The 18,531-nt window shown below is 56.0% G+C and overlaps 1 protein-coding gene across 2 annotated transcripts in view; it reads left to right on the top strand.

Moving 5' to 3' along the window:
- Positions 1 to 18,531, top strand: part of SLC38A10 (solute carrier family 38 member 10) — a 52,102-nt gene that overhangs the window by 25,690 nt on the left and 7,881 nt on the right. For both annotated transcript variants that reach the window (XM_025362346.1, XM_025362345.1), the window contains exons 10-11: positions 1,764 to 1,870; positions 10,525 to 10,681. In XM_025362346.1, coding sequence (XP_025218131.1) covers positions 1,764 to 1,870; positions 10,525 to 10,681 — 264 coding nt within the window. The remainder of the gene's footprint in view (positions 1 to 1,763; positions 1,871 to 10,524; positions 10,682 to 18,531) is intronic.

Genomic DNA, 18,531 nt, shown 5'->3' with positions numbered 1-18,531 from the left:
TTCGGCATCAACCACGACCTGCCCAGTTATGAGCTGTCTTCTCTGGTCTCCTAAAAAAGTCTAGAGACTTTGTCATTTTTTCTCTGGCCCACGGAGAAAGGCAGGGGATAAAATCTGGCAGCTTGAGCCGGGTGCAGTGGCTCACGCTTGTAATCCCAGCACTTTGGGAGGTTGAGGTGGGCGGATCACCTGAGATTGGGAGTTCAAGACCAGCCTGACCAACATGGAGAAACCCTGTCTCTACTAAAAATACAAAATTAGCCGGGCATGGTGATGCATGCCTGTAATCCCAGCTAGTCGGGAGGCTGAGGCAAAAGAATCACTTGAACCTGGGAGGAGGAGGTTGCTGTGAGCCGAGCCGAGATCACGCCATTGCACTCCAAGCTGGGCAACAGGAGAGAAACTCCGTCTCAAAAAAAAAAAAATCTGGCAACTCGCTGGGCACGGTGGCTTACACCTGTAATCCCAGCACTTTGGGAGGCCAAGGTGGGCGGATCACGAGGTCAGGAGATCGAGACCATCCTGGCTGACACGGTGAAACCCCATCTCTACTAAAAATATCAAAAAATTAGCTGGGGGTGGTGGCGGACGCCTATAGTCCCAGCTACTCGGGAGGCTGAGGCAGGAGAATGGCATGAACCCGAGAGAGGGAGTTTGCAGTGAGCCGAGATCGCGCCACTGCACTCCAGCCTGGGCGACAGAGCGAGACTCCGTCTCAAAAAAAAAAAAAAAATTCTGGCAGCTTGATGGAACAGCAGACACCCGTTGACACCTGGGTGGAGAGAGACTGCAGTGCTGGGACACAGGCTCGATTTGTAGAACCAACTATTTTAGAACAGTGCATGCTGTCCTGTTGATTCTTTTGACTTCTGATTTTGTTGACGCATTACCAAGGGAAGCGTTGAAGGCCCTGAACGTATTTGTGTTACCCAAATGCACCCGCTCCCTAGCAGACAAGACAGAGCTCATTATCATCAGATCCACAGGGGAACTCGCACTCACTCTCCCCAGGGAACAGCCCTAGAGGTGATCTGTCTGGGCTCCTGGCAGGGGCTGCAGCCTGGCATACACGCCGGGCCCTGGTTTCTCCACCTGCCCTTGGGTAGGTCCTGCCCGCCTAGGGCCACTTAGGGAGCAGCAGGCAGGAGAGGCTGCGCGGGAGCCGTGCTGTGCGGAGCCAGCATTTGCTTTTGGCAGGAAGTCCCTAGTGTCTGACTCTGTTTTTTATTTTTTTTGAGACGGAGTCTTGGTCTGTCGCCCAGGCTGGAGTGCAGTGGTGCGATCTCGGCTCACTGCAAGCTCCACCTCCTGGGTTCATGCCATTCTCCTGCCTCAGCCTCCCGAGTAGCTGGGACTACAGGTGCCTGCCACCACACCCGGCTAAGTTTTTGGTATTTTTAGTAGAGATGGGGTTTCACCATGTTAGCCAGGATGGTCTCGATCTCCTGACCTCGTGATCTGCCCGCCTCTGCCTCCCAAAGTGCTGGGATTGCAGGCGTGAGCCACCGCGCCCGGCCGTGTCTTGACTCTTTAAAGATGAGCCATCAGAAAATTCACCCCGGAGCCCAAATGCACTGTTGGAGGAATCAGCCGCAGTTGTCAGGCTTTCTGGGCACAGAGGGCGTGTCTGCTCCCGGCTCTCACCTGGACGGCCTTTCCTTCAATGCTGGCTTGCTCACCTGTGTGCTGGGCAAAACAGCTCAGGTCCCCTCCTGGCCGGAGCCCTTTCCCACTCATCCCTTTCTGTCACTTCTCTTTCCTAGTGGAGACCATCCTGGGCCTCACGGGTGCGACCATGGGAAGCCTCATCTGCTTCATCTGCCCGGCACTGATCTACAAGAAAATCCACAAGAACGCGCTTTCCTCCCAGGTGCACACCGCTTGAGGGCTGGCCTGGACCACGGCTGATTGGTCTGGGCTGGGGCGAGGTGGAGTTGGAAGGGAAGCCCCTGGTTCAGCGTTTTCAGACGGGTTCTGTCAAGAAACTTAAAACCCACAAAAGGGACTTGGTCCAGTCAGCCTGGGGAACCCTGGGTTCACCAGGACGCATGGTCTTTGCCCAGCAGGGCCACACTGACCTGCTCCAGCTGTGCATCAGGTTTTCCTGAGGCCGACTGTGCTGAGTCGTAAGCTCTTTCCCCGTGGTGTTTCTGCAGTGACTGCTTGTCCATGGATCTGCTGCCAGCTCTGAGTCCCCTCCCCAGCCGCCCACCCCCGAGGCCACCACCCGCTGTTGTTCCTGGTGCGACCCTCGTGTGGCAGTCTGTGCACATCCACTCACGCGGCGGTCTGTGCGCGCGCGTGTGCGTTTTTCTTTAATCGTAACACAGTTTCCTGCTGCTTTTCTCAAAATCCCGTGCAGGTCAGGTTGCCCCACAGCCGTGGGCACAGAACTGCCTGGCTATTTTTAGCCATTTCATGGTGTTCCGTGGTAGAAAAATTCCATAATCCCAGTCTCCGATGTACTTACCTCTCCGGTCTTCTGGTATTGCAGACAAAATCGCGCTGAATATGTGTTCGTGAGCATGTCGACGTGTTTGAGCGTGTGTCTGTAGGAAGCGTTTTAGAAGTGGAATCCTGTGTCAGGGGTGTGAGCATTTGTAAACGTGCTGGCTCTACCCAAATTGCCTGCAGCGTCACTCCCAGCCAGGCCCAAGGCTTCGGTCCCCGCACCCAGGACCTTCCAGGCTTCATCATTCTTGGCCTCTCTGGCGGGAGCTTGAGCATCTTCGTGGGTTTAGAAGCCACTTGTGTTTCTTTTTCTGTGAACTGCCTGGGTTCTTTGCTCACTTTTTAGGGAGTTGTTGAGCTTTTTCTTACTGGTATATATTGATAATTTTTTTTTTTTTTTCTTTCGAGACAGAGTTTCACTCTTGTTGCCCAGGCTGGAGTGCAGTGGTGCAATCTCAGCTCACTGCGGCCTCCGCCTCCCGGGTTCAAGTGATTCTCCTGCCTCAGTCTCCCGAGTAGCTGAGATTACAGGCACACGTCACCACGCCCGGCTAATTTTGTATTTTTAGTGAGACGGGGTTTCTCCATGTTGGTCACACTGGTCTTGAACTCTTGACCCCAGGTGATCCACCCGCCTCGACCTCCCAAAGTGCTGGGATTACAGGTGTGAGCCACCGCACCCGGCCTCAACCTGGTAAGTTTTTACAAAGTGAACCACGTGGAACCACCATCCAGAGCAGACATAGGACATCCCAGCACCCCAGAGCTCCCCGTGGGTGCCTCACTGTCATCCACCCCCACCCCAAAGATCACTGCCCATCTGTCCGCCAGCATTCTAGAGTGATCTTGCCTGTCTTCAAGTTGTGGTAAATAGATTCTTACAGTGTACGTTAGAATACATGTGCACGTGTGTCAGCCACTTCTTCAGCATCTCGGCTCACTGCGACCTCTGCCTCCTGGGTTCAAGCAATTCTCCTGCTTCAGCTTCCTGAGTAGCTGGGATTCCAGGTGCGCGCCACTACACCCATCTAATTTTTGTATTTTTAGTAGAGATGGGGTTTTACCATGTTGGCCAGGCTGGTCTCAAACTCCTGACCTCAAATGATCCACCTGCCTCAGCCTCCCAAAGTGCTGGGATTACAGACGTGAGCCACTGCGCCTGGCCCCTTATTGATTTTTTGATCATGTTGTTTATGAGTTGTGAGAAAGGTATGATAATTCTTACTGTAATTGTAGATTTATTTGTCCTTTTAGTTCTATCACTTTTTGCTTTTTAGATTGAAGCCATGTTATTAGGAGCAGACAGATTGAAGTTGGTTATATCTCCATTTTGAATTGACTTTTATCTTGTTGAATATTCCTTTTTATCGTTGGAAATACTTTCTCCTTCAAGTTGGCTTTGTAGCTAACTTAGCTCTGCTTTGGGTTTGTGCAGGATGGCTTGTTTCATCCCTTTTCTTTTGATTTCTCTAGTCCATCATATTCACAGTGTGTCTCTTACAATAGCACGTAGCTGACTTTTGTCTTGTTGGTATTCAGTCTGTGAATGGGAGTATTTAAGACTATTTACGGTTAATATAATAACTGATTTTTGGGAGAAAACTTTTAACTTATGTCCTATTATTTGTCTCATATGTCCTTTTTCTGTTTTTTGCTTTTTCTTTCTTTGGATCAATCAAACATTTAAATATTTACTCTTCTTTTAGCTTATTGGTACATTTCTATCCTTCTAACGATTATACTAGGCAGTTTATAACAACCCTTATTTAAAACTCCACAAGTGCCGGGCGCGGTGGCTCACACCTGTAATCCCAGCACTTTGGGAGGCTGAGGCGGGTGGATCACGAGGTCAGGAGATCAAGACCATCCTGGCTAACACTGTGAAACCCCATCTCTACTAAAAATACAAAAAAAACTTAGCCGGGCGTGGTGACGGGCACCTGTAGTCCCAGCTACTCAGGAGGCTAAGGCAGGAGAATGGCGTGAACCCGGGAGGCGGAGATTGCGGTGAGCCGAGATCGCGCCACTGCAGTCCAGCCTGGGCGACAGAGTGAGACTCTGTCTCAAAAATAAATAGGCCGGGCGCGGTGGCTCAAGCCTGTAATCCCAGCACTCTGGGAGGCCGAGACGGGCGGATCACGAGGTCAGGAGATCAAGACCATCCTGGCTAATACGGTGAAACCCCGTCTCTACTAAAAAAATACAAAAAACTAGCCGGGCGTGGTGGCGGGCGCCTGTAGTCCCAGCTACTCGGGAGGCTGAGGCAGGAGAATGGCGTGAACCCGTGAGGCGGAGCTTGCAGTGAGCTGAGATCCGGCCACTGCACTCCAACCCGGGCGACAGAGCGAGACTCCATCTCAATAAATAAATAAAACTCTACAAGACATTGTTATTGTTGTTTCAAATAGTAGTTATTGATCCAGGCATGGTGGCTCACGCCTGTAATCTCAGCACTCTGGGAGGCTGAGGCAGGAGAATCACCTGAATCCAGGGGGTGGAGGTTGCAGTGAGCCGAGATCGCACCACTGTACTCTAGCCTGGGCAATAGAGCGAGAACCTCCATCTCAAAAAAAAAAGAAAAAGAAAAAGAAAAAAGTATTTATATTGATTCTTTGTGGCTTCTTGTTTTTTTTTGTCATGGGGTCTTGTTTTCTAGTGTGCCTGGTATTTTGCAGATGTCATGTTTGAGAAATCATAGAAGTTCTGGGTGACGTTGTCATCCATCCACATACGGGATAGGCAGAAGGCCTGTGTCCCATTGAGGCAGATGTGTTTCCAGTTGGCCTTGTTCCCAGGGAACAGCCCTTCTGGGGTCTCAGCTGGGCAGTGACACCCTCAGATGGTGGAATCTTCTGCTTGGCGTTCGTCTTGCTCCTTTCTGCATAGCTCGTAGCTGGCAAGTGCTTTGGGGGAGATTTTTGCACACAGAATGTGGAGTGACATGCTTCTCTGAGGTTTCCTTCTCTCCCTCGAGTTCTGGCTGCTGGGGCACCCTCATTCTTCCTTCTCGGTGCCCAGCCCTGTGAGTGTGCCCAGGCTCTAGGCTGTTGTGTTCTCTTGTCACGTCTGCTCAGTCCCAGTCATCGATGAGGCTCCAAGGACAACAGGCTTAACCTCGCTGTGACTGAGGGCTCTTCTCTGTCCTCTGGGATCCGGACCTCGCAAGTCTGAGCTGACAAAGTTGTTTACCAGTGTCTTTGGTTGGGTGTTTTTATTGTTTTTATCCAGCTTTTACCGTTGTTTTAAATGGGAAGACCAGTTTGATACCAGCTGTTAAGCCATAGCTTGAGGAGGAAGTTTCTTGGCGAGTTTTAGGAACTTCAGATGGCATGAGAGGCTCAGCCTCTGCCCATCAGATGTCACATGTCCTGCTATGCCAGGTCCCATGTTTTAGTCCACTGGGCTTTCTTAGAAAAAAAGTCTGTTCTGTGAGTTAGCAGGAGAAAGAAGGAAGGAAAGAAGGGAGGGAGGGAGGGAGGAAGAAAGGAAAGAAAGAAAGAAAGAGAAAGAAAGAGTCATAGTTAGAATTTCCGCACTCCAGTATTATTTTAAAATAATTCCTCCCTCATTTTTTCTAATACTTTAATGACTTCTTTTTTTTTTATTTAAATCTTTGGTCCACCTGTATTTTATTTTGGTGTAAGAAACAAAGTATGTATCCTGAGTTTGTTTCTAGGTGGTTCCGTAGTCGTCAGACATGATTTATTGAATAATTATCACTGATGGGAAATGGTGTCACTATTGTAGATTAAATTCTTGTGTGTATTCAGGCCTCACTTGGGACCTGTGTTTTACTTTATTGGCTGGTCTGTCCTTCCATACCGTGTTAGTTGTGTGTTAGTTGCGTGTTCGTTGCACACCCTGGTGACACTCACCGAGCTGTGACTTGTGGCTCTTGGAACATTTTAATTCTCGTCCCACCTCTTGGCTGTGAATAATACATTTTCTGCATAGTCTTCTTTGTTTTATTTTCTGTATGAATGTTGGAATCAGCCGATCTGACTCTAACAAAAAATTCGTCCTGCTTTTTATCTTTTAGTCTAACTGGGCTTTTTGAAACTATAGATTAACTTGGGAATTGCTGTCTTTACACTGCAGCGGACATGCAGGTGTCCGCGTGACTCCCCTGCCCAGCAGGAGGGTACCGTGTTTGGCTTCTCCAGACCTCACGAGGTCCTTCGTCCCCGTCTGTTTCCCAGGCTGCTGTTGGCTGCACTGCGCGCTATCCTGGATCTCTTTTCCCCCTGGATTTTCTAAGTGGCTGTTTGTGTAAAGGGAAGCCAGAGATTTCATAGGTGACATTTTCACCTGTTCACCTTACTGTACTCCTGCTGGATCTCTTGGCTTTTCACCTGCAGCTAATGATGATGTCACCTCTCTCTTTCCAGTTGCCACAGCACTTCCTCCTCTCTTGCCCGTGTGTGGCGTCACGCGCCTGTGGCCACGGCGCTGCTGGTGTAAGTGGCTGGCGCGTCACTGACTCACTAGTGTTTAACCGTTAACCCAGTGTCGGCTTTTGACTTGATGTGTAGACATGTAGACAAACGCGGAGAATCGAGTGAAAGAAGCATCTCTCTGTGCCTGCTTTGCCATGTTTTTTAGAAGCTAGAAAGCACGTTGAGTCGCGTTCGCCACGGTTTGGCTGCGCGTGGAGGAGACGGACAGGTTTCTTTCTCCCTCTGACTTGGGTCTGGTGTGTCCTGTTCCCAGCGCTCCTGCGGCTCTGCAGTAGGTCGTGGAGCCAGCAGACGACGTGTGCCATCCGCTCAGCATGCCCTGTTTCCTTAGGTATGGAGATGTCAACACCACAAGGCCGTACCCGGGGCCTGTGGTGCAACATCTCAGCATGGCCACTGTCCCAGGGGCTCCGGCCGCGCCATGGAGGAGCACAAGCCTGGGTCTGCGTCTCAGCCCGTCTGAGTACTCTCGGCGATGTGGTGCCTGTACCCGGCCCAGGGACCTCAGGAAGAGCCAAAACTGGTGCTGTGCTGGGATGGACAGGGAAGTGGGGACACCTGTATGGTGGGTGAATCAAGGCAGTGCTGGAGAAAGACGTGAAAAGAAGGAATGTTCCAGCTCATCCTCACATCAGCCGGGGGCAGGAAGATAGGTCAGCCCTGAGGGAATCTAAAAGATACGTCTGTCACCACGTGTTTTGTTGTTTGTTTGTTTTTTGAGACGGAGTCTTGCTCTGTCCCCCAGGCTGGAGTGCGGTGGTGTGATCTCGGCTCACTGCAAGCTCCGCCTCCCGGGTTCAAGCGATTCTCCTGCCTCAGCCTCCCCAGGAGCCTGGGATTACAGGCGCCGCCACCACAGCCGGCTAATTTTTGTATTTTTAGTAGAGATGGGGTTTCACCGTGTTGGCCAGGCTGGTCTTGAACACTCCTGACCTCAGGTGATCCACTTGCCTTGGCTTCCCAAAGTGTTGGGATTACAGGCGTGAGCCACCACACCCGCCCTGTTTGGTTCTTTATTTTGAAAGTCAGAAAAGTCAAGGGTCTCTCCAATCCTGAGTGAGGCTGGGGCTTTGGTCCTGCTGCCTGGGAACCATGAGGGGGTGGAGCAGCAGGCGGCTTAGAAGGTGCCTGAGGGCCGTGCCTGAGGGCCACGCCGAGGGTGGATCCCTGGGGTACGGGAGGCCGCCTCACAGGGGCACACCCAGAGGGCAGTAGTCCCCAAAAGGCCTGAAAGCCGGCCCCTGCTCCTGGAAGAGGTAACGAAATGAACACTGTGACTCGCAGACACGAGCCACCAGCGGGGCGTCTGCCTGTAACCAGGGAGGATCCCCAAGGCCTGCTGAGGCTTGGGGCCTTGCTGGGTGGGTGCCTGGATGCTAACCGGGCTGCCCTGAGACCCAGATTGAGGCGCGTGGTGCACAGCAACCAGAGCCCCTGCCTCCAGCTGTGGTTTTCGTGACGGAAGCGCGGAGTGTGGACTCGCGCTCCGTCTACACGTGTGGAGCGAAAGTGAGCGTTTTCTCCCCTGCCCCTGGTGCTTCTCTCTGCATTTGACTCAGCGAAGCCTTGTGTGTCTGGAGGCCCTGATCACTTCTGCAGGGGAGGGTGCTGTGATCCGGGCAGTGTGTGGCCCCTGGTCAGGCCCCTGGATTTCCAAGCTCAGGTGAGACGTCTGGAGTGGGCTTGCATTCCTCCTGCCGGCCGGCTCTGCAGCTGTGTTGATCTGATCGCTGCAGAAATGAAAGTCTCGGGGTGCTCTGAAACCAGGTGTCTGGCACACTGGTCCTGTTGAACGACCGTGTCCTCAAAGGAAGTTCTTCGGCTCTGCAGGAAGCTGTGCTGGAAGGCACAGGACTGGAGGCTGGGCTGGGGCTCCATGGGCTTCCCCCTGCTACTGAGCCTGGGCAGCCGCTGCACTCCCCACAGGCCCCCCAAGTTCCCAGCCGTCCCGTCTGTGCCCAGTTAGAGGTGAGGGTGTGCTGCCCTGCGGGGCAGGGTTCCTACACTGAGGGGCTTCCCAGGGCTTCCAGACAACATGGTCTCCTGTCCAGGCACTTCCTGGTGGGTCGGGTTAAATTTCCATCCAGACCCTTTACCCCAGGTGGCCCGAGCCTGGTGTCTGCCCTGTGCTGGCTGGCAGAGGCCTCGGGAGGGCAGGGCCTGAAGACAGAGGTCCAGGGGCATCTCTGGTGTAGGAGAGGTCACAAGGGCTGTAACGGGCCCCCAGGGCCTTTCCTTCTGGCATCAGGCCTCTAAGCCATGGCCACCCATGTCACCCACTGACAGCTGCTGCCGGGCAGGCCTTTCCACACGTGCTCCCTACACAGATCGCATAGCCTCGGGAGATTTCCGGTTTCTTCCTCTTTTTATTATCTTAAGACTGCTTTGGGCCGGGCGCGGTGGCTCAAGCCTGTAATCCCAGCACTTTGGGAGGCCGAGACGGGCGGATCACGAGGTCAGGAGATCGAGACCATCCTGGCTAACACGGTGAAACCCCGTCTCTACTAAAAAATACAAAAAACTAGCCGGGCGCGGTGGCGGGCGCCTGTAGTCCCAGCTACTTGGGAGGCTGAGGCAGGAGAATGGCGTAAACCCGGGAGGCGGAGCTTGCAGTGAGCTGAGATCCGGCCACTGCACTCCAGCCTGGGCTACAGAGCGAGACTCCGTCTCAAAAAAAAAAAAAAAAAAAAAAGACTGCTTTGGTCGCCTTCCGGACACCACCACTGCCCTGGGACTCTTCCCTTCGCCGCAAGGAAGATGTAACGTGGCTGGAGGGGCCTCTACAAATGCAGAACATTCGGGGCCAGGGTGAGGCAAACCCTGTGGGCCGCCGAGCCTGCAGGCCTTGCCCGGACCTCCGGAACATACATCAGACAGTGGCCCCACGTGCACCTGGGGCAGGCCTGCCATCACCACATGCTCCAGCCAGCTGTGGCTACTGCCAGAGGGGCCTTGGGCTCCCTGGGCATCCTACAAGCCCCGAGGCACACGGCGGCCAGGCTCTCTTCGGCGGAGCCCACTGACCTCAGAGCCTCAGCAGCACCTGGTGTCTGGAGACACCAACACTAGCCCAGTGTTTCCAGGTGGCAGAGAGGGAAGTGGAGGAAGCAGGCTCTCCGCCGGCTTTTCTTTTTCAGTCGCCACCAGCTTCAGAGAGTGCGGGTCCTTCCCGCCACGGAGCCCTCTTCTCTAATTGTGTTGGACCAGGGAGGTCTCACCAGTTCTTCTGAATGGATTCTGTCCCTCCTGCTCTGGCCTGAATGGCTGGCATAGCTCTGACAGGGTTGGCCCATGACCCCAGCTGGCGGGGAGGGCATGTCAGCCACAGGCTGGATGCCAGGAGTCCCACCATGCTCTGAGAGCAGCGCATCAGGGCTCAGCCCTCTCCCAGCGGTCAGGAGCTTCGCCGGCATGTGGGCCCAAGTCTCCCCGGGAGTGGCCACCTGTCCTCAGGCAGGGCCGACTGCACGCCTGTCCCACCCTCGGGGGACTTTGTCATGTCCACTCTCCTCGTGCCTCACCCTGTCCCGGAGCCTCTCTGCCAGGCCAGTTTTATGCTCCGCAGGAGCGGGGGCCACAGCTGTGACTCCCGCCCCTGGGGTCTTTGTCTCCGCAGGTGGTGCTGTGGGTCGGCCTGGGCGTCCTGGTGGTGAGCACTGTCACCACACTGTCTGTGGGCGAGGAGGTCCCCGAGGACTTGGCAGAGGAAGCCCCCGGCGGCCGACTTGGAGAGGCCGAGGGTTTGGTGAAGGCAGAGGCAGCGCGACTCTCAGGTATGCCCACCCTGGCCCTTTGAGCCTTCTCAGGGCAGGTGCCCACTGGGCATCTCCTGGGTCTGGTCCAAGGATTGTGCTTATCTGCTCAGTGGCCTCTGTCCTATGTGGGTGCAGCCAGCGGGGTGGGGCCACCGCCTTGCCCATGAAGATGCTCTGTGCACCATGGCTGGCCGTGGGGTGACCGCCTGTATGCAGGGAACGTGGGACAGGAGCGGCCGCCTGTATGCGGGGAACGTGGGACAGNTGTATGCAGGGAACGTGGGACAGGAGCGGCCGCCTGTATGCGGGGAACGTGGGACAGAGTGGCCGCCTGTATGCGGGGAACATGGGACAGGAGTGGCCGCCTGTATGCGGGGAACGTGGGACGGAGTGACCGCCTGTATGCGGGGAACGTGAGACAGGAGTGGCCGCCGGCCTGGATGCCTGCCACTCGGTGGGCTAGGTGGGGTGTACGTTTCTGAGTGTTGCTCACGTGCTGTTCATTTGAGGATGTCAGTTTCTCCAGTTTTCTCCTGGACAGGGTCGGCGATCAGGCCTCAGTTTGGTTTGCTGCTTCAGGTTATTTATTATTTGTTCACCAGGACCATGGGTGGAGTTAGGACCGTGAGCCCTCATGCAGCTAGCTGCAGGCCACTTTGGGATGGGCCCCGCGGTGCCCCGTAATCTCGACTCTCTGTCTGTGGCACAGTCCCGGCCGCGGTGCCCCGTAACCCCGATGCCTCCGTCTGTGGCACGGTCCCGGCTGCGGTGCCCCGTAACCCCGATGCCTCCCTCTGTGGCACGGTCCCGGCCGCGGTGCCCCGTAACCCCGATGCCTCCCTCTGTGGCACGGTCCCGGCCGCGGTGCCCCGTAACCCCGATGCCTCCGTCTGTGGCACGGTCCCGGCTGCGGTGCCCCGTAACCCCGATGCCTCCGTCTGTGGCAGAGCCCAGGGGTGCAGAGATAGGTGTTTCCTGAGTGTGGCTTTCCAGGTGCAGCTGCAGCTCCGTGGCCTGGATGGCTACTGCCTCCCCGACCCTCCCAGGCCTAGAGGGGGAGTGCCACACTGGGCGGCCCTGCAGGCAGCAGACCTCCCCGGGCCCAGGCCTGCCCACGAGCTCTGAGTGGCGCCAGGCAGGCATGGGCAGGCAGGTGCCGTCCACGATGACCTTCATGCTGGGGTCTTCTGCCCCCGACAACAGCCGGGTTTATTCATCCACAGTGCCTGTGTGTCCGCCACGTCCAACGCACCCCTGAGCAGAGGCCCCAGCTCAGTCAGATTGGCTGGGCGTCATCTGCACACCACCCTGGGAGCCCTGGTGAGCAGTACCGGCTGTGGCTGGGGGTCTCAGGTCGCTGTGGAGGTGCTGGCCAGTGACTTCCGCCTCGGGGAGGGGCCTCCACGTCTGTAACGGCCAGGAGGGGAGGTCCGTCGAAGGGAGCCCCTGGCTTCTGCTGAGCGCGTGGCGCCGCCTCAGCCGTGACCCTGGGGCTTGTCATCTCTGCTCCGAGCTCCGCCCTCTGTGCCTGGAAAGCTCCTTCCCAGTGTTGTCACCTCATACACACCCTCCGAGGGTCTCCCTGGGTCCGCTGTGCTCAGATTTGCCAAGGATGACTGTTCCTGGATGGCGAAGGTGGGCAGGGGAGCCCTGCCTTCTGGGTTCCCTGCAGCTGGCGGGGCTGTGGCTGGGGACAGTTGGGGTCACCAGAGGAAGAAACGTGAGTGTTGGAAGCCGCTGGTGGCTGCCAGCTGCCCTGCGTTGGCTTTGGTGATTCGGCCTGGAACAAAGTCCAACTGGAGAGGCAGGTGGGGCTTTTACACCCACCTCAGCTGGGGCCCCAGGCTCGGTGCTGCTGAGCAGGGCCACCTGTTGCTGTCCAGGCCTCTGGGCTAGAGTGGGCGCTGACGCGGAAACTGTCGGTGGGTCCAGTGTGCTGGGACGCCGGCCTGGGCAGTGAGGGGTGTCGCCCTCGTCTAGCGGGCTGCTGGGAGTGGACTTCTTCTCAGTGCCAGCCAGCAGGAGGCTCCCCGTCCCCCCAGCCCTGCACGGCCTCCGCTTGCGGCTGGTGCAAGCAGCTGTATCCTGTCATGAGGCTTGTGCGGGCCGCGGGCCTCCGGCTCACCTGGTGCCCTCCGAGGCCACATCTGGTTTCTATTTCTTCCACGAGGCTGTAACAAAACACATGGCTCCTGTCAGAACCACATGCCGCTTGTTTTTAGCGTGTCTCCGATTTTCCAGCCCCGGCTCCCCCATGATAGATAGGCTGCCTGGCTGAGGCTGAGCTGGGGTCGAGGGTCCTGCACCGATGCGCACTCCCTGTCGGACGGCTGAGCGGAGTTTTATTGGTCTCCTTGATGCTGCAGAGGCCAAAAATGGTATCTGCTGACCGGGTGAGAGTCCTGCGTGGCCCTGGGCTGTGGCTGGGAATCCCATCCTCATGCAGATGTCGTGGTTAGACGCGCACAGCCTGGGCCCCATGCACGGCCTCGCAGGTCTTTGTGAGCATGGCTGAGTCCCTGCAAAGGCTCGTGAAGACGGTTACCTTGAAAGCCGGGAGTCGGGCCGTTCCTACCTGCTCTCTCTAGCACCCTGGAGGCGAGGGGCGGGTTCGGGTTTTGTGACATCTGTTCCTTTCTTGGATCTGCAGGTCCCCCGTCCCTCCCGGTTCCTGCACACCCCTCATTTGCTGCACGGGGCAGCACAGCAGGGCCCACACCCCTCAGGCACCCTCGTGCCCGCTCCCCCAGTGGGGCAGGCACAGCCGCACTTCCACTCGGTGAGCAAATGAGGCAGCGGCCTGGCTGAGAAGGGAGCCAGAATGCAGTGATGGGACGGAATGAGGGTCTGGCTGGGTGTCGACGGGTCGTGCGTGTTGGTGCAGGGGCAGAGATGGCCACAGTTCTGTGTGCTCAGGCCCAAGCGGGGACACACGGCCCCCACGTGTGGAGCCAGGTCACGTGGCTCAACCCAGGCCAGAGGCTGCGGGAGGCAGGGCCCTTCGGAACCTGGCCAGGTCCTGTGCGGCTGGCACAGTTATCTCAGACAATGGAATCAGCTCCCTGCCATTTCAGGACAGCAGCAGAAACACGGCACAAAATTATAACAGGAGGAGAGGTGTGGGGGACACAGCAAAGGAGCTTTCAGAAGCCTTCTCCGGGCCAGTGTGGTGGCTCACACCTGGAACCCCAGCACTTTGGGAGGCCAAGGCAGGAGGATCACCTGAGGTCAGGAGTTTGAGATCAGCCCGGCCAACATGGTGAAACCCCGTCTCTACTAAAAATACAAAAATGAGCCGGATGTGGTGGCTGGATGCTGAGGTGGGAGGATCGCTTGAGCCTGGAAGGTCGGGGCTGCAGGGAGCCGAGATGGCACCACTGCACTCCAGCCTGGGTGACAGAGTGGGACCCTGTCTCTTAAAAAAAAAAAAAAAAGGCCGGGCGCGGTGGCTCAAGCCTGTAATCCCACCACTTTGGAAGGCCCAGGCGGGCGGATCACGAGGTCAGGAGATCGAGACCATCCTGGCTAACACGGTGAAACCCCGTCTCTACTAAAAAATACAAAAAAACTAGCCGGGCGCAGTGGCGGGCCCCTGTAGTCCCAGCTACTCGGGAGGCTGAGGCAGGAGGATGGCGTCAACCCGGGAGGCGGAGCTTGTAGTGAGCCGAGATCCGGCCACTGCACTCCAGCCTGGGCGACAGAGCAAGACTCTGTCTCAAAAAAACAAACAAACAAACAAAAAGCTTTCTCAGTAGGGCATTGCTCCAGCAGGGTGGCAATGTCCCCACAGTCAGAGGAGAGAAGGGAGAAGCATGTGGCCCTAAGTCTCTCACAGATCATTCCGTGCTGTATGGAAGGAACTGGGAGCTTCTCCCGCCTCCCAAGAGACAGCAGCGGTGCCAGCCGCAGTGGAGGCAAAAGCAGTGGTGAGGAGGTTCCGCCTGCTGGAGGCTGTACCAGGGCCTGGCTGTGTTGCCAGCCCAGACACCCGGGTACCAGGAGCCAGATGGCCTGGGATTCCCCTTCACGTTCGGAAAGATGAGACCATGAGGTCATCGGTCAGCTATGTGTGGAAGATTGGGCTGTAAAGCCAAGCCCTTAATGAGTAATCCTTTCTCATGGCAGCATCAAGGGAAAGTCAGAAAGCAGCTATTGGAAAAGTTGCCTAAAAGCAGGGACTAGCTTTTAAAAGTCACGTCAGCGGCCATTGTTCCCGTCTCTTGCGAGTATGGCGCCCTGGGATCCCGAGCCTCCTCGTGAACTTGGGGTGGCGCTCGAGTGGATGAGGAACTCCGTCAGTGGGATGCCGGGACCATGTTTTTTTTTTTTTTTTTGAGACGAAGTCTCGCTTTGTCACCCAGGCTGGAGTGCAGTGGCCGGATCTCAGCTCACTACAAGCTCCGCCTCCCGGGTTCACGCCATTCTCTTGCCTCAGCCTCCCGAGTAGCTGGGACTACAGGCACCCGCCACCTCGCCCGGCTAGTTTTCTGTATTTTTTAGTAGAGATGGGGTTTCACTGTGTTAGCCCGGGTGGTCTTGATCTCCTGACCTCGTGATCCACCCGCCTTAGCCTCCCAAAGTGCTGGGATTACAGGCATGAGCCGCCGCGCCCGGCCACCGGGACCATGTTTAAAAGTCGCTTCTTGGCCGGGCGCGGTGGCTCAAGCCTGTAATCCCAGCACTTTGGGAGGCCGAGACGGGCGGATCACAAGGTCAGGAGATCAAGACCATCCTGGTTAACACGGTGAAACCCCGTCTCTACTAAAAAAAAAAAAAAATACAAAAAACTAGCCGGGCGAGGTGGCATGCGCCTGTAGTCCCAGCTACTCGGGAGGCTGAGCCAGGAGAATGGCATAAACCCGGGAGGCGGAGCTTGCAGTGAGCTGAGATCTGGCCACTGCACTCCAGCCTGGGTGACAGAGCGAGACTCCGTCTCAAAAAAAAAAAAAAAAAAAAGTCGCTTCTTCTGGGGACCATCTGACGTGACTGTCTCCGTCTTTGCTGATCACAAGGCACACAGAGGGAGCCACGGCGGGTCCAGGCTGGCAGCCTGCAGAGCCACCTTGCCGACTCTTGGGGTCTGGACGGCAGCGTCGCTGGCCTCCCTGCCCGTCTGTGCTGGCCTTTGGTCTGGGGTGGACGCCAGCCTTGAATGTGGGGTTGGGGACGCATTAGATGTTGCCCCTTCCCCTCCAGGTCACCACCTCCAAGTCCCCGAGTGTGTCTAACTCCAAAGACCGAGTCCTGAGCTGTGGCCTTGGCAGCCTCGGGGCCTCCGTGCCTGACTGGATAGCAGGGAGGAAAGTGAGGGATCCGCCTCCGCCGTGGCCCAGTCGTGGCCTCTGTCACTTGTTAGGAAGGTGTGTGTTTCTGTGCGTGCCAGGAGCTGGGAACCTGCGTCAGCACCCGGCAGTGAGGAGCCGCTGGGACAGGGCCTAACACGGCATCCCTGGCGCCGGCGCCGATGACGCCCATGGGTCGTGGTTTTTTGTGACTAGAGATGATTTTTTTTTCTTTTTGAGACAGAATCTCGCTCTGTCGCCCAGGCTGGAGTGCACTGGCACGATACTGGCTAACTACAGCCTCCACCTCCCAAGTTCAAGCGATTCTCCCACCTCAGCCTCCCGAGTAGCCGAGAGTATAGGCACGGCACCACACCCGGCTAATTTTGTATTTTTTGTTGAGACAGGGTTTCGCCAGGATGGTGTTAAACTCCTGACCTCGAGTGGTCTTCCTGCCTCGGCCGCACCGCACACCTGGCCTGGAGGCGATTTTTGAAGCCGAATGAGGGGGATGGTTGCTCTGCGGCAGCACCCTCCGCTGGGTGTTCCTGGGGGTGTGTGTGGAGCTGTCCCGCTTGGCCGTGGCCGCCTCTACTGTGGCTTAGCCGGTGTATTGCTGGCCTCTTAGGAGAAGAAATTCAGATGCCAGAGATCTCCTCCCTCCTGAGGAGCTCAGTCGTGAGCTGGCGGGGGCACTGCCCACACAGGGCCCCTTTCTGTCTTTGCGCAACCTGTGTTCATGTCGAGATCCGAAGCGGCTGGCAGCACTCAGATGTTTTTCAGTTGCTAATTTTGAAGTTTTGTGTTAGTTTTACTGCAGCCAAGAGGCACTGCGGGCAAACTGTCCCTGACGCAAAGGTCGGCTCCGCTGTGGAAGAGGCTGTGTGCATTGCCCACGGACAGCTGCAGAGCGCCAGGCGTGAAGGCTGTGAGTGCGGCCCTCGGCTGGTCAGCTGCTGCGGGCGGTGGGGAGCCAGGACGCTCGCGCAGCCTTCCCGCAGGTGCCCGTGCAATCCAGCAACACTTGCAGAACGCTGAGAGGCATGGCGTTCCCGGGAGGTTCTCCAAAGAAAGGGACCTCTGGGGCAGCTCCCGGCTCACCGTGCTCACTTCCCATCCTGCGGCTCCTGCACCCACACGGAGCTCCCGCTGGAGCCCCAGACGGTCATTCACGGCCTGAGGAACTGAATTTTGCTTCGTGCTGAGAAAATGACTTCTCAGAGGCAACTTGTCCTATGACAACAGAGATTTCCTTTGTTTTGCTATATTTTCCCTTCCCCTCCCCAGCCTCCCTTTCTTCACGTAGTCATCCATTGGACAGGCCCTCTTGATTGACAGTCGTGGCTCGTTTCTGCATGGAGCCTCTGCTGAGGCTTAATCATGTGATGGCGACTGGTGTGTTTTCACGTGCTCTGGCGGGTGGCCAAACGCTTCTAGAACTGGTCACTTGGGCCGGGTGCGGTGGACCACTTGAGGTCAGGAGTTTGAGACCAGCCTAGCCAAGGTGGTGAAACCCTGTGTCTACTAAAGATATACAAAAATCAGCCAGGCGTTGTGGCAGGTGCCTGTAATCCCAGCTACAGGAGGCTGAGGCATGGAAATTGCTTGAACCTGGGAGGCAGAGGTTGCGGTGAGCTGAGATTGCACCACTGCACTCCAGCCTGGGCGACACAGCAGGAGTCCGTCTGAAAAAAAAAAAAAAAACCACCAACAACAGTTGAATTTGTTACTTAGCTAAACTGTAGAGCCTAGTGTCTGCTTTCTGTTAACTGGTTTATTACCCAGTAGGGTGGTGCCTATCCTCTACAGTTTGTCTAGGACTCTCAACTCCAAATTGACAACAGTGTAACTGTCTGTTTCCCTAGACTAACACATCAGGCTGCTCTTAGAAGGCTGGTATAAAGCTAAGATAATTGTCCCCATTTTCTTCTCCTTTGGGAGCTGGTGAGCCCCCATCTGCTGCTCTGAACTGGACTCTGTGAATTCTTCCCCAGACAGCCTCACCTGAGTCCCACTAGGCTGCAGCGCCTGTCTCAGTGGACATGTGGCCTTGCTGGGACAGGAAGGTGGTGATGGAGGTGATGATTATGGAGGTGGCAGTGATGCAGCGATGGTGGTGGGGATGGCAGTGGTGGTGGTACGGCTGGAGATGATGGTGGTGATGATGACGGAGGTGATGGCAATGATGGTAGGGGTGGCAGTGATGGTGATGGTAGTGGTGACAGTGGTGATGGCACTGATGGTGGTAGGGATGGAGATGATGGTGATTGGTAGCGGTGATGGTGGTGGTGGTGGAGGTGACGGTGATGGCGGTGGTGATGGAGGTGATGGCGGTAATGGAGGGGACTGTGGGAGAGTCGGTCGGTGGGCTCATGCTGCCATCTGGTGGTAATGACTGAGTATTACATGGACTCTAGCTCTCCCTGCCCCCAGTTAGGTGTAAATTGCATTTTGACATATTTTTGTTATGAATACACATGAAAAATGACAGTTTTCTGTGCTACTTAGCTGCTAATGATCGAACAGGAAAAAAAAAATAACTGCTTTGGCTCTGCCGTTGGGCTGGAAAATATAGTAAGAGTCCAG

Source organism: Theropithecus gelada, chromosome 16 (assembly GCF_003255815.1).
Source record: "Theropithecus gelada isolate Dixy chromosome 16, Tgel_1.0, whole genome shotgun sequence".
NCBI lineage: Eukaryota > Metazoa > Chordata > Mammalia > Primates > Cercopithecidae > Theropithecus > Theropithecus gelada.
Note: the sequence above shows the minus strand (reverse complement) of the source record. Positions and strands in the feature narration are given on the sequence as shown.